Source organism: Olea europaea, unplaced genomic scaffold (assembly GCF_002742605.1).
Source record: "Olea europaea var. sylvestris unplaced genomic scaffold, O_europaea_v1 scaffold2415, whole genome shotgun sequence".
NCBI lineage: Eukaryota > Viridiplantae > Streptophyta > Magnoliopsida > Lamiales > Oleaceae > Olea > Olea europaea.
Genome location: NW_019242323.1, coordinates 1 through 13,523, shown reverse-complemented (window position 1 = coordinate 13,523; position 13,523 = coordinate 1). Strand labels below are relative to the sequence as shown.

The 13,523-nt window shown below is 34.2% G+C and overlaps 3 protein-coding genes across 5 annotated transcripts; 2 read left to right on the top strand and 1 right to left on the bottom strand.

Annotated features, from left to right (window-relative positions):
* The first annotated feature begins 1,245 nt into the window (after positions 1-1,245).
* LOC111381999 (2-hydroxyisoflavanone dehydratase-like) lies at positions 1,246-3,548 on the top strand. Of its 3 annotated transcripts, none has more exons than XM_023005856.1 (2): positions 1,246-2,270; positions 3,337-3,548. In XM_023005856.1, exons 1-2 carry the CDS (start codon positions 1,413-1,415, stop codon positions 3,445-3,447), a joined length of 969 nt encoding a protein of 322 aa, XP_022861624.1. In that variant the 5' UTR covers positions 1,246-1,412; the 3' UTR covers positions 3,448-3,548. The 3 variants fall into 3 exon arrangements, with proteins under 3 accessions (XP_022861624.1, XP_022861623.1, XP_022861622.1); XM_023005855.1 differs by having other exon boundaries at positions 1,246-2,279; positions 3,346-3,548; XM_023005854.1 differs by lacking the exon at positions 3,337-3,548 and having other exon boundaries at positions 1,247-2,482.
* A 2,758-nt stretch (positions 3,549-6,306) lies between these two features.
* On the top strand, positions 6,307-7,862 carry LOC111381998 (2-hydroxyisoflavanone dehydratase-like). Its single transcript, XM_023005853.1, has one exon. The coding sequence runs from the start codon at positions 6,498-6,500 to the stop codon at positions 7,467-7,469; it is 972 nt and encodes a 323-aa protein (XP_022861621.1). The 5' UTR covers positions 6,307-6,497; the 3' UTR covers positions 7,470-7,862.
* Positions 7,863-8,436: 574 nt separating this feature from the next.
* LOC111382012 lies at positions 8,437-12,966 on the bottom strand. Its single transcript, XM_023005872.1, has 7 exons — positions 12,427-12,966; positions 11,451-11,635; positions 11,284-11,352; positions 10,909-11,138; positions 9,736-9,820; positions 9,358-9,427; positions 8,437-8,990 (listed from the first exon to the last, which is right to left on the bottom strand). Exons 1-7 carry the CDS (start codon positions 12,672-12,674, stop codon positions 8,870-8,872), a joined length of 1,008 nt encoding a protein of 335 aa, XP_022861640.1. The 5' UTR covers positions 12,675-12,966; the 3' UTR covers positions 8,437-8,869.
* Positions 12,967-13,523: the final 557 nt, after the last annotated feature.

Here is a 13,523-nt window from a genome sequence, read left to right as displayed (position 1 = left end):
CACTAAAAATCAACATCAAATAAAAATAGTTCACACCGATGCCAAAAATATGATAGATTGATAATCGTATATGTACGACAACACTAAGCAAGTAATGAGGTGAACTTGAGTTTGTCTTAACGTCCCACGCAAACTGTTGTACTTAAATATCGATTTTAATAAACTAGCTTATATTTGACAAACATAAAATTGCACTTGAGTGATTATCCTAATTCTAAACTAAGAAATCAATTAAAGTGTTGTGGAGTGGACAATCTCGATTTTTACGAATTAATTCGATGAGAAAAATGCTGAGACTCATGATTTCACTTTAATCCTTCCTATTTATTCATCATATAAAATTCGTGACATATATTCCAATTGTGCATTGGATTCTAAAATAATTGATCTCTCTCAAACAAATTCAATTATTCTTAAATAAATCAACTTACTATATATCTAAGTGAGATTTAACCTAATTAAATGATTAGTCCACCAAAAATTTCATGAAATGATTGCAATAATTCTTAGAGTACACGCTAAGAGTATATCTTTATCTCTTAGCTAAATTACCACTTTTTAATGTTTCATTTAAGCTAATAATTCACATCTTAATTTGTTACTATTCACGTACAAATCAATTAATAATTGGCAAGAAAATTAATCGAATCAAGCACAATGATAAAAACGATACACATCAATAAATAAAAACATGTCTTCCACAATCAAAATTATGGATTTGGTTAACAACTATAATGTTCAACCCAGATAAGAATTTAATCGAAAAATAATGTTAATAAATACACCACCAGATCCAAAGTAGACAAGAAAAAAATTCCAAAATCCAACTTTCACCAAGCTTGAATTTCTTCACCCTTTGTAATCTTCAAAACCCCCCATTTTGCAATGTGTTTTGCTTTAAAAAACCTCTAAATTGACAACCCTAATAACGAATTAAAAAGCTTCATTCACAGTTCTTTATTCCCACAAAAATTCATGTGTCAAAATAGTCTCTCCCCAAATCCCCTTATTTTCAAACCAATCATGTTTGGTGTAAGAAGTGTATACCAAGTTTGACAGTTTGTCACAAACTTTCAAACGGCAATTTTAAAGAAAAACAGTTTTCCCTGGCCAAAACGTTTTGAAATGGCAAAATTCTTCTCGAACAAGTAAAGTCCAAGTTGAATTGCGAAAAATAAGAGACAGATTGTTATAATTTCAAAAGTATCTTTATCTGCAATGAAAAATCAAAAGCATTCATGAAAGCAAACCAATCAAATTAAACCCCAATCTTTACGGCCCCTACAATTTTTCTTCACAATTACGCAGGATTTTTCTTTACGGAATCTCTTGGCATGTACAGTTCACCGACAAATGTTTAGTTTATAAATCTAACGCTATCTACTGATTTTCTTTCTATCAACCACATTGCCATGGCTTCGGACACCAACAAAGAGGTTCTCATCGACCTCTCTCCAGTCATCAAACTATATAAAGATGGCACCGTCGAGAGGCTCATTGATTCACCCTATGTTCCTCCGTCGCCGGATGACGCTGCCACTGGCGTAGTTTCTAAAGACTTGAACATTACGCCAGTGGTTCAAGCCAGACTATACCTCCCAACACTCACAGAACCAAAACAAAAGCTCCCAGTTTTGGTTTATTACCATGGCGGTGGATTTTGCATCGGATCCGCCTTCAATTCCCTCGAGAAACGTTACATTAGCATGTTAGCGGCCGAAGCAAAAGCTTTAATCGTTTCTGTTGAATACCGGCTCGCCCCTCAACACCCTTTGCCTATAGCATATGAAGATTCCTGGACTGGTCTTCAATGGGTATCTTCGCACGTTACTGAAAAACCGGGCATCGAAAAGGAACCATGGCTAACTGAACACAGTGATTTCAGTAAAATCTATATAGGTGGCGACAGTGCTGGAGGCAATATAGTTCATAATATTCTTCTCCGAGCTGGGGCAGAACCTTTGCCCGGGGATGTGAAAATTGTGGGCGCATTCCTGTCTCATCCTTACTTCTGGGGATCAAAGCCAATCGGGTCCGAAACAAAAGAAGAAATTGAGCAGAATGTAGCATGTAAGATGTGGTTATTTGCTTATCCGTCAGCTCCTGGTGGGATTGACAATGCGATGATCAATCCATTTGTAGAAGATGCGCCGAGTTTATCGGGGCTGGGGTGTTCAAGGCTGCTGGTTTGTGTAGCAGAGAAGGATCCATTTAGGTCGAGAGGAGTTCTTTATGTTGAGACTGTAAAGAAAAGTGGCTGGAATGGGGAGGTGGAGATGGTGGAGGTTGAAGGAGAAGATCATTGCTTCCATATGTTCAATCCTGAAACAGAGAAAGCAAAGGATCTGATCAAGCGCTTGGCTTCTTTTATTTCATACTGAGATTATATTACTCATGTTTTTCTTTCTTCTGTTTATGTTGTTATCATCATCTTCTTGTGGAAATAAAATTGTCGGACGAATATTTTCATCCTTCTGTGTAATTCACTGTGTGGTGTCATATTTTGATATGGATGACGACAGTATTTCATCAATTTTTATTAAAATTTATTAAAAAAATTGATTTTAATTCCACCAATGGGGGCTACATAAGTTTTTCATAGATAATTTATGACTATAAACGAAGCAGTCTTTCCTACTCCAAAAATCATTCCACTTTTACTGAATTATAAAGTGAAAAATAAATAAATTCATCTCTCATTTGACCTCATTATTCACGTTGTAATGAGAGTGTTAAAACTTTTAGGAGAATGTTTGGTTAAAAAAGAAAGAATTTTTTTTAAATTTACGTGTAATATTATTTTATTAAAAAATGTGTAATTTAATAAGAAGAGAAAAAAAAAATGAAATTATACTTTAATGAAGAATAGTGAGGCCAAGCCAAACGCGAGCTCATTAGACACTAGACCCAGACAATGTCTTCTAGAAGGCAAGGTAATGTCACATTTTTGGTAAATAAGATAAGAAAAATTCTGCATGTACAGAAGAAAACAATATAGAAGTCTGCCAGAATTCTCACATGCAATGGGCTCCATGGTTTGATAAAAATTGTTAAAAAAATCACCCACCCACCCCATGTTATGTCTTTTCTGACCAATTTTTGTGAAAATTAATTATGTACGTCTAGAATTGTTCACAAGATAAAGGTTGCATGTAACCTAATCTGTCAACACCTAAAATGAGTAGATTCTTTGACAAAAATATTTATAGTAAATGTGTGTTGCTAAGTATCAAATTATGATAATTAGCTGATTTTTAGGTAAGCCAAACATGAGCTAACAGTCGTGTAAAACTTTTATTCAAATTTATACGCTAGAAAAGTGGCTGGAATGGGGAGGTGGAGATGGTGGAGGTTGAAGGAGAAGATCATTGCTTCCATATGTTCAATCCTGAAACAGAGAAAGCAAAGGATCTGATCAAGCGCTTGGCTTCTTTTATTTCATACTGAGATTATATTACTCATGTTTTTCTTTCTTCTGTTTATGTTGTTATCATCATCTTCTTGTGGAAATAAAATTGTCGGACGAATATTTTCATCCTTCTGTGTAATTCACTGTGTGGTGTCATATTTTGATATGGATGACGACAGTATTTCATCAATTTTTATTAAAATTTATTAAAAAAATTGATTTTAATTCCACCAATGGGGGCTACATAAGTTTTTCATAGATAATTTATGACTATAAACGAAGCAGTCTTTCCTACTCCAAAAATCATTCCACTTTTACTGAATTATAAAGTGAAAAATAAATAAATTCATCTCTCATTTGACCTCATTATTCACGTTGTAATGAGAGTGTTAAAACTTTTAGGAGAATGTTTGGTTAAAAAAGAAAGAATTTTTTTTAAATTTACGTGTAATATTATTTTGTTAAAAAATGTGTAATTTAATAAGAAGAGAAAAAAAAAATGAAATTATACTTTAATGAAGAATAGTGAGGCCAAGCCAAACGCGAGCTCATTAGACACTAGACCTAGACAATGTCTTCTAGAAGGCAAGGTAATGTCACATTTTTGGTAAATAAGATAAGAAAAATTCTGCATGTACAGAAGAAAACAATATAGAAGTTTGCCAGAATTCTCACATGCGATGGGCTCCATGGTTTGATAAAAATTGTTAAAAAATCACCCACCCACCCCATTTTGTGTCTTTTCTGACCAATTTTTGTGAAAATTAATTATGTACGTCCAGAATTGTTCATAAGATAAAGGTTGCATGTAACCTAATCTGTCAACACCTAAAATGAGTAGATTCTTTGACAAAAATATTTATAGCAAATATGTGTTGCTAAGTGTCAAATTATGATAACTAGCTGATTTTTAGGTAAGCCAAACATGAGCTAACAGTCGTGTAAAACTTTTATTCAAATTTATACGCTCATCTTATCTTATATCGTTCATTTTGATGATAAAATATGATAGGATAGACTTCTTGTTGCTAACATTTCTTTTTCTTTTTTTCTTTTTTTTTTTTTGATGGGGATTGATTGTTTATTGTTGAATTATTTTTGACTACCTATTCTTCAACTAATTTTAGGATTATTTTTTGAATTCATGATTATACCAAAAAGTAATTTATTTTCCAGCTCTAATACAAACAACGCTAGATCTTATCGGAGAAAATTATGTATTTCTACAGTTTAGAGAAATCTTTTATTATATTCTGGCCTTGTAATTCATTTTTTTATCTATTCACATAAGGAATATCAATTCTCAACGTAAAAGAGAATTAATTAATAACGAACAGTTTTAGAATATAACATGTTAATGATGGTGAATTTGGGATCCTAGTGCTTTTTGTGACTGGATTAAATCTCAAGAATTACTTCATTATTTTCAATTGTTTATTTATCAAATTGCAATAATTGATTTTGTATCTCTTGATTAATTAAGGCAGGTATTTAATTAAATCTAATAGTTAGATAACTAGTCCACATTTATTACTTGTATATGATACCATCCACTTATAACATAAAATTATTAAGTTTTTGACGTTTATTGCCGATAACTGTTTTATTTATCTTTTCTGATTAGTTAATTTTAGTTTTAATTATTTTCCTTATTTCTTTTTTATCCAATTTACTCGTTTTTCTTTGTTTAAATTTTCTATCGGGAAACAAAGAGAAGCAAGATAATGATAAAAACACGCAATAGCAAACCACGAAATTGATAAGAACAATGTTCTAGTTGGGCACTTTATGCCTCCAATTGTGATTATCAATTGAGAATCCTTATCCTCATGGAATCCAAACTTTCAATTGAGGACAGATGTCATCAACTTAATCTCAAATAGTACACAATTCTTAGAAAAGATAGATAAGACCCATATTCTCATCTCACATGCCTCCACGAGATTTATCATAATGAATATATAAAAAAAGAATGTCATAGAAGTACATGATGTGTTTGAGATATGAGTGAGCGAAGTTTGATGTGATTGAATCACTATTTAACACGGTTCAAGTACTTCTTTCGACATGTGAAACTTGTGGGGGGCAAATCATCAATAATCTAAGTATCTAGTAGTCGCCATTGATCCATCACTTACTGAGCAGGTTGCTTTGCTCAGAACTTCCAAGGCCAACAAAATAATCCAATCAGACTTAATAATTCGAGTGGAGAGAATCATCCTAACATCTCCTATGACAAAACTCAAAACTTATCAGTATCTATAAACACAACATTCATCTTGTAGAGATAAATCAAGTTTAGGTTCTAAGAAATTACTGAAGATCCAAGCTTCGAGAATTTCAGGTTTTTGGGGTTGAAGGAAAAAACTTAAGAGATTCTTGTTTTGATTCCTTCACCATGTTTCTTGTGAGATTACATGTTAGATCGAATGATGTAACTGATTGACTTTAACTCATGTTTTAATTCATTATTTTGGATTTTTCTTCATTTTAAATTATGTTAAATTGACATGATCGATTTATTTTCATGTCCGTTAATTAGAGTTAAATTACATGACATTTGTTGCATGTCGTGTTGAGAGATTATATGTCCGCTCTTACGCTTCACTTTTGTAAAAATATTAATTGAGATGAAAGTTTGATATTTAGTAGTTTGATCAATACATGAAAGACAAACGTTAATAATTTATCTTGAATTTATTAAAAGATAACGCAATAACTGGACTGAAATATGAATTGAATGCGAGTAAAGTTAATAGTGAAATCGAGAGTTCTCGATTGATCTCTAGAAAAATCACTTTTTAAAATAAGATGATTATTCTTGTCTTTTACGCCCAAAAAGATTATACAAGTTTTTTGTTTCTTTATACTGTTATATATCAATTTATATTCCAAATGAAAGAACATTCATCCAATCAGTACAAGTTTTTCACCAGAAAAATTAAAATTGTCATTTCAAAGTTTCTAATGAAATAATAATCACTCATTCACAAAATGGTGGGTCAAGATGAGTACTTGACACCTAACCTAACCAGCATAAGACGATATAATCAACTTACCAATCAAGACTGTGATTAAGCTCCCTCCCATGGATTCCAACACCACCGATGAAGTGCTCCACGATCTCTCTCCGCTCATCAAAGTCTACAAAGATGGCTCCGTCGAGCGGCTGAGGAGGACGTCCCATGTCCCGCCGTCGCTGGAGAACCAAACCACCGGAGTAGCCTCTAAAGACATAAGCATTTCACCGGAGGTCAAAGCCAGATTATACCTCCCAAAGCTGACAGACCAGGACGAAAAACTCCCGGTCCTAGTCTACTTCCATGGCGGTGCATTTGTCGTGGATTCCCCCTACTCTGCCCTTTTCCACCCTTTCACTGACATATTAACCGCCGAAGCCAAAGCTTTAATCATTTCTGTTGACTACAGGCTCGCCCCTGAACACCCTCTGCCTATAGCATATCAAGATTCATGGACCGCCCTTCAATGGGTGGCTTCGCACCTTATTGCAAATACCAGTATCGAAAAGGATCCATGGATTACTAAACATGGCGATTTTGGTAAATTGTATGTTGGCGGTGATAGCTCCGGAGCCAATATAGCGCACTATATAGTTCTCCGAGCTGGGGTGGAACCTTTGCCTGGGGATGTGAAAATTTTGGGCTTATTTCTATCTCATCCTTTTTTCTGGGGATCAAAGCCAATTGGGTCAGAATCAAAAGACGATTTCGATGGACAGCATTTGGCTAATAGGGTTTGGTCATGTGCTTATCCATCAGCCCCTGGCGGGATTGACAATCCGATGATCAATCCATTTTCCGAGGACGCGCCAAGCTTAACCGGGTTGGAGTGTTCGAAGGTACTGGTTTGTTTAGCAGAGAAGGATCTTATGACGCCGAGAGGGATTCTTTATGCTGAAACTCTGAAGAAAAGTGGGTGGAGTGGTGAAGTTCAGCTAGTGGTAGTTGATGGAGAAGATCATTGCTTCCATGTAATGGATCCTCATACTGAGAAAGCAAAGGATTTGATTAAGCAATTGGCTTCTTTCATTTCACAGTGATTGGATCCATCATTTCATTATATTAAAATACTGTTGCGGGCACTTTACTGATATATAGCCTGTTAAAATATGACCGTCGTCAGTGGCGGAGCCAGGCCAGAGCGTGAGCTAAGGCAGCGTCAGGGTAGCGCGCTGTTGCTAGACGGCTGCCCAATATAAGGAAATAAATTGCGACAGAACCAGCACGAACGACTGCCATGGCTCACCAGGTGCTGATTTTGTCATTGACTGTACTAGTTGGTTATTGTAAAATGATGTACTAATTATGCAGTTGCCTCTTGAAATACCTAAGCACAACCACCAACTGTTTCATGTATATCCAGCAAGATTGAGCCTTTAAAGTAATTTCAGCAATGAGAATAAATTATAAACAAACATTTTACGTTGTTTCTTTGATCAGGTCGCATGTTCCATTCACATTATTAACGTGCCACTTAAGTCTAGAGACCATTAATAATATCAGCACACGTTATAATCAGCATGGGACCCAAGTGTCGTGCCGACTCCACATTTTTCAGACAGTGTGGGAATACATAAAAGATGAGCCTCTAATTACGTCCTCACATTAGTCGACAGTTTACTTGATAAGAATAAAAGAAGTACCAAAGTCATACCATGCTCCACTCTTTATTTAATTGGTTACTAAATTTTTTCTCCTAACCTGTGACACCCATACACAAAAACATCTATACCTAGGTATAATAAAAAACTGTCTGATATTTTCCCACCTGCACCCACAAAATTAGGTACGAAAATCAAAATTGACGAAACTTTTAGTGTTGGAGATAAAATTGGTAGTACGACAATATTATATTAATATTGTCCAGTCCTATACTCGCTACCAAACTTCTTTAATACAGTACAGTTGGATCATACCTCACAATCATCGTGACAAATGGGCTGCTGGAGAAAAGGCTCAGAGAACATGTCGAAAAACCGTCCAAATGGAAACTGCTTACACCATTCGAATTATTAAAGTTACGTAATTCTAATATTTATACCCGTTGACATTTTAATATATGATGATATTGTACATTATGTATTAGTCTGGCCTAGTACAATTTCTACTTTAATAATGTCGAATCTTTCCCATGAGACGTACACAAGGCAATGGATAATTTTCTAGTCAATACATGTTCTTCAAGGTTCAATGCGTTCGTGACAGGATCTCACCTTCTTGGCGTTTTTGCAAATATCTCAAGTTACCAACTTCTTTTTTTCAACGGGGTCGAGCAATTAAGCTATGCTCGTATTTGCGTGAAACACAGTTGATTGGCTTTTGAAAATACTGGAGATATTAGGATTGCTCCCTGTTTGCAGACGTAAATTCTTTGCGGATGTACTTATTGGGAGAGAATGTTCCCCGTTTGATGAATTAAGATGAGAAAAAACTGCACAAATTACCTCTGTCCGAATGTTCTATTTCCTTGACAAGGGCATGTGCTCAAATATAAGTCGAAAGACTCGCACACATTTTTCCCCTGTAAATCAGAAACGTGAAAAATTTTATTCTGCCTGAATCAATTTTCATTCCATAGAACTCAAGTTTTGTAAAGGTCAGATCCTGGTGAAATAAGGAATTTCTAAAACGATGTGCCTGCCAAATTCNGAACAGAGAAAAAGATTACAGCACTACAACCAAATTGTTTGGAAAAGGTTCATGGAGAAAGGTTACAGCACCACAACCGAATTGTTTGGAAAAGGTTCATCAGATAGTTGTGTGATCATCAATGGAGAAGAAATCAACTAAGGGAAAGGAGAAAGGTTTTCTGACACACAGAATGCTTGTGCCTTGATAAAACTTAACCAAAAATGAAGTTTATACAAGAAATATCTGAACGTATCAATTACAAACAACTGCATGGAATAAGATTAAGTGCAAATAAACCGAAACATGCCAAGACCCACATCAAGAAGGGTCCCCACAGAACCTTGATCTTGATTTTTCAGTGTAATACCTAGAAAAAAGAAAGATATCAAAAATTTTAAAAATGTGCCATATCAATCAGCTCAGGTAAAACTAATAATTTCTAATAAAATGTACCGATTCAAACAAGATCACGTGAAGCTACTAATTAGTAATTTTTCTTGTTAACATGATAAAAACACTATGAAGTAAAATCCATACTAAATTCTCCATGAACAATTTTCTAAGCAATCATTCACATCACAATTAAAGTATTAACTATAAAAAATAAGGGGCAGAGAGAAACACCTTTATACCTCGCAAAAGACTTCGTTGACTTTCAAAAGAGAATTCAATCACATTCAGTTGATATTGCAAAGCTATCAAATGAATGGACTCCCAGATAGAGTGTAATTAAAGCTAGAGTAATATCAATACCACAAAGCTATGACCAAAACTCAAAAAATAAAACAAAAAATAAAATAAAAAATAAAATAACAAAGCTAAAATAATATATAACTTTAACTTGTATAAAATACAAAGGTGGGTTAATTTCCTTAGAATCAAAGTCAGAGGCATCAGCAAAAATATTTTCGACATGAAACTTACCTGAAGTTCAGCGATCAAGTGTAAACCATCATATGCCCAAACTTTGCTCCGATCATATGAATCAACAATAAGTATGCATACATGGTAATTGGTAAATTACTCTAAGTGCAAAATCAGTAGTGTCACTGCCATGAAACTTGTTGAACTTCAGTGATACAGTGTAAACCATCGTGTGGCAAACTTTGCACTAATTTTATAATGCTATATAAATATATATACTTGAGAAATGATATATAAATAGCTTCAGAAAAAATAAAATGGAAAATCACATAAAGACACGTCTGTGTGTGTGTGTGAACACCAAAAACTTAAACACAGACGACAAGCCCCAAAAACCATTACTTAGTTCTTGTCAAATTTCCTACTGGTGTGGGAAGTCATGGCATCTACAATTCGATTAGCCAACTGGAAACTTTACCTAAAAGTTCAGCGATCAAGTGTAAGCTGTCAAACAGGTTGGGTCGCTCAACCCAAAGTTTCAATTTATTTGTTTTATTTTTCCCTTAAAAAGTAACAATGAAAAAGACAGGTCCAGGAATGCCTTACACCTCAAATATTTATAAAGGCTAGTTCAGATAGCGAGGCATTTTGGAGGTTTAATCCTAGAGGTGCAGTGAGAAGTAAGCCTCAATATGAATCAATAAAATAATTCCAAAAAAATGCATTTAAAAAAATAACAAACATTAGCTTAAAAAGTATCAACCATGTTTGAAACCCGTTATAATGGAATTTAACAAAATTAGTGCACATGAATAATAACAGACAATAGGTTTGGAGTTCTACCTTCCCAGTAAGAAGCTCATTCATAATAACGCAAATGGTGTGGGGCATCAAGTGGGAGCAATAGGCCGTGCACAAAAAACAAGAATAAAGAATAAAATGAGTATCAGTGCAGATATATTGTTTTCATTCAGATATGAAAACAAATACTAGATACGCACCACAAATCTTAAACCTATGCTTGGGGAAAAGACCCTTCCTGAGATACTGTGGTTTCTCGAGATACCTCAATATTCTGATAAGAAAAGCAGCACCAGTCTCATACTCATCCGAATTATTTTCAACCACATCAATTGAATCATCCTCTAATGTACTCTTGTCAAATACAACAATCTGTGTAAACAAGCACAAAAACATACCTACAATTTCTTTTTAACAATAAACAAATCAACAGCTAATTACATCTCTGATATCTCTATACATGATATGACGGGCCCAAACAGAAACCTAAAATGCTCAAACCATAACCATGACAACAATTGCATCTTATGAAGCCATTACACTTTAAAGGCTAACTACCCCTCTTCAAAGCTTCCTTTCTATAAGTTCCATGGGCTGGTGGAACCTTGATGATTAGGGCAGCTGAAACTGTTCAGCACGCCTGTGAAAATTTATATTTTTCTTTTTAACTAAATTTCTGATACGCAAAAACCAATTTTCCAAGTGAACCCATCTCATAAAAGTACGCACAAAATTTCCAGGCAGATCCACGTAAATCTGTGTCCTCGAATCACCCATATTAAGATTGATAGCAGAAGAGTAACAAAACCAATAAAGATTAGTCCTTTCCACTAATAAACTCATATTGAAAGAAACAGCCATAGTAAAAGAAATCTCATCAACTCGAAAAATGGTGGGCAGCATGAGCAATCTGACAAGCCAACTAAAGGGGAAACAAAATTGAACATAAGCATGTCATGGTTTCCATTGGAGTGTATGGGCACCTGAATCCCACATCAAAAGTATGGACTTCCTTTGTGCGGTATATATAGGCTTGAGTTCTCAAATCTCAACTGCTAGTTTTTTGGGTCTGGCTCTTCCAAGTTCTATGACAATGGTATCAGAGCAGGCATCATCTCTTCTGATCTCGGTTACCACTTAGGTTGAATGGGCACCTACTCGACCTGGACGCCGAGTCAGAAGCGTGGTGAATTGTCATGGTTTTCATTGGGGTACATGGGCACCTGAATCCCACATCGGAAGTATGGACTTTCTCTGTTCGGTTTATATAGGCTTGGGTTCTCCAATCTCAACGGCTAGCTTTTAGGGTCCGGCTCTTCCAAATTCTTTGACAAAGCAGAGATCGATGAAAAAAGAACTTCAACTAGAACCTAAAGACAAAATAATAACAATAACAATAATAATAATAATTGCAAGTTGTTATTTGCTAATTCAAAATAATGTGCAAAACCCACCTCAAAGTACAAATTGAAAAACTCTTATTTAATTTGTTTACAGATTCAGTCTTTTCGTTACATTCTCCAATTATGAAACAAGGAGCGCAACAACTCTTTCTATTGAAAAACATGCGCCTTGTCATCTCATATCTCATCTAAATGCAAACCTAACCACATAAATCTTTAAAACAATGAATTCAAAGTTAAGTATTTTGATTAGATTGTCCAATTATCAAACACTGAACAGACAGGAAATCACTTTTACTGGAAAAAAGACACCTTTGGTTTTCTACTACAACAGAAAAGCCAAAACCTTTCCATTAATTGATTCAAAGTTTCATCATCTTCACATATAGACCAATCAACAAAATATACACCAATATATACACACCATTTCTTAAAAAATACATTTTTCACAGGTATGGGGCAAATAGAAAGTACCCGGGTCGCGATTTCAAAGGACTGGGTGTTAAAGATAATGGACCCTGGAACAGCAATGCCCAAGGGGGGCATTCATTTTCTGACGATACAGCGTCGTTTTTATTTTTCCGTTGTTTCTTTTTTGCTCTATGCTGCTGCTCCTTTTTTTGGCTGATTCTTGTGATACTCAGAATCTCCGTTTGCAATTGATACATCATTTTGTGCTTCCTTGTTGATTTCTTCTTCAATTTCTCTCCTTTTTCTCTTCGCCATTTTTCGAACTTTCTTTCTTTCGAGTTTCGAATTGATTAGGGTTTTAGGAGACATCAGCAATGTTAAATACACTAGTGGCAGTTAATCACCCTTAAACCATGTTTAACATTTTTTTGACTGTCATTTCTATATTCTAATCATCATTTTCGAATTTTTGTATAGAATTCACTTTATGTTTGATGGTTAAAAAATCAATTAATAAAATTCCTATAAAATAAACATTTAAAATATGTTTGATTATATTTATTTTTCATGAAAAATATCAATTTTTCACCTAAATTTTTACTTTGGGTGCTTAATTGTTATTTTTTTCATTAAAAATATTTTCCAATTTCTGAAAATATACTTAATTTTTCTTGCTTTTAAGAAAAATATTTTCTTTGGGGACGTGATTTTTGTTTTCTTTAAAACAAGAAAAATATTTTCTTTTCTAAATAATATTTTTCATGTCAATCAAACACACTCTTAGTAAATTTTTTATTTCACTTAATTTTATTTTAGAGTTAGTCACTAAATTAAAATTTTGCTTCACATTGGTCACTGCTATATCCATTAACTAATTAGAAAAGTGGTTTGGAGTGACCATGCAAATATTTAAGTTCAATGACCAACTTATATTAAATTTACGAATAAATTTGAAGTAAAATAAAGTATAGTTATCAAGAAATT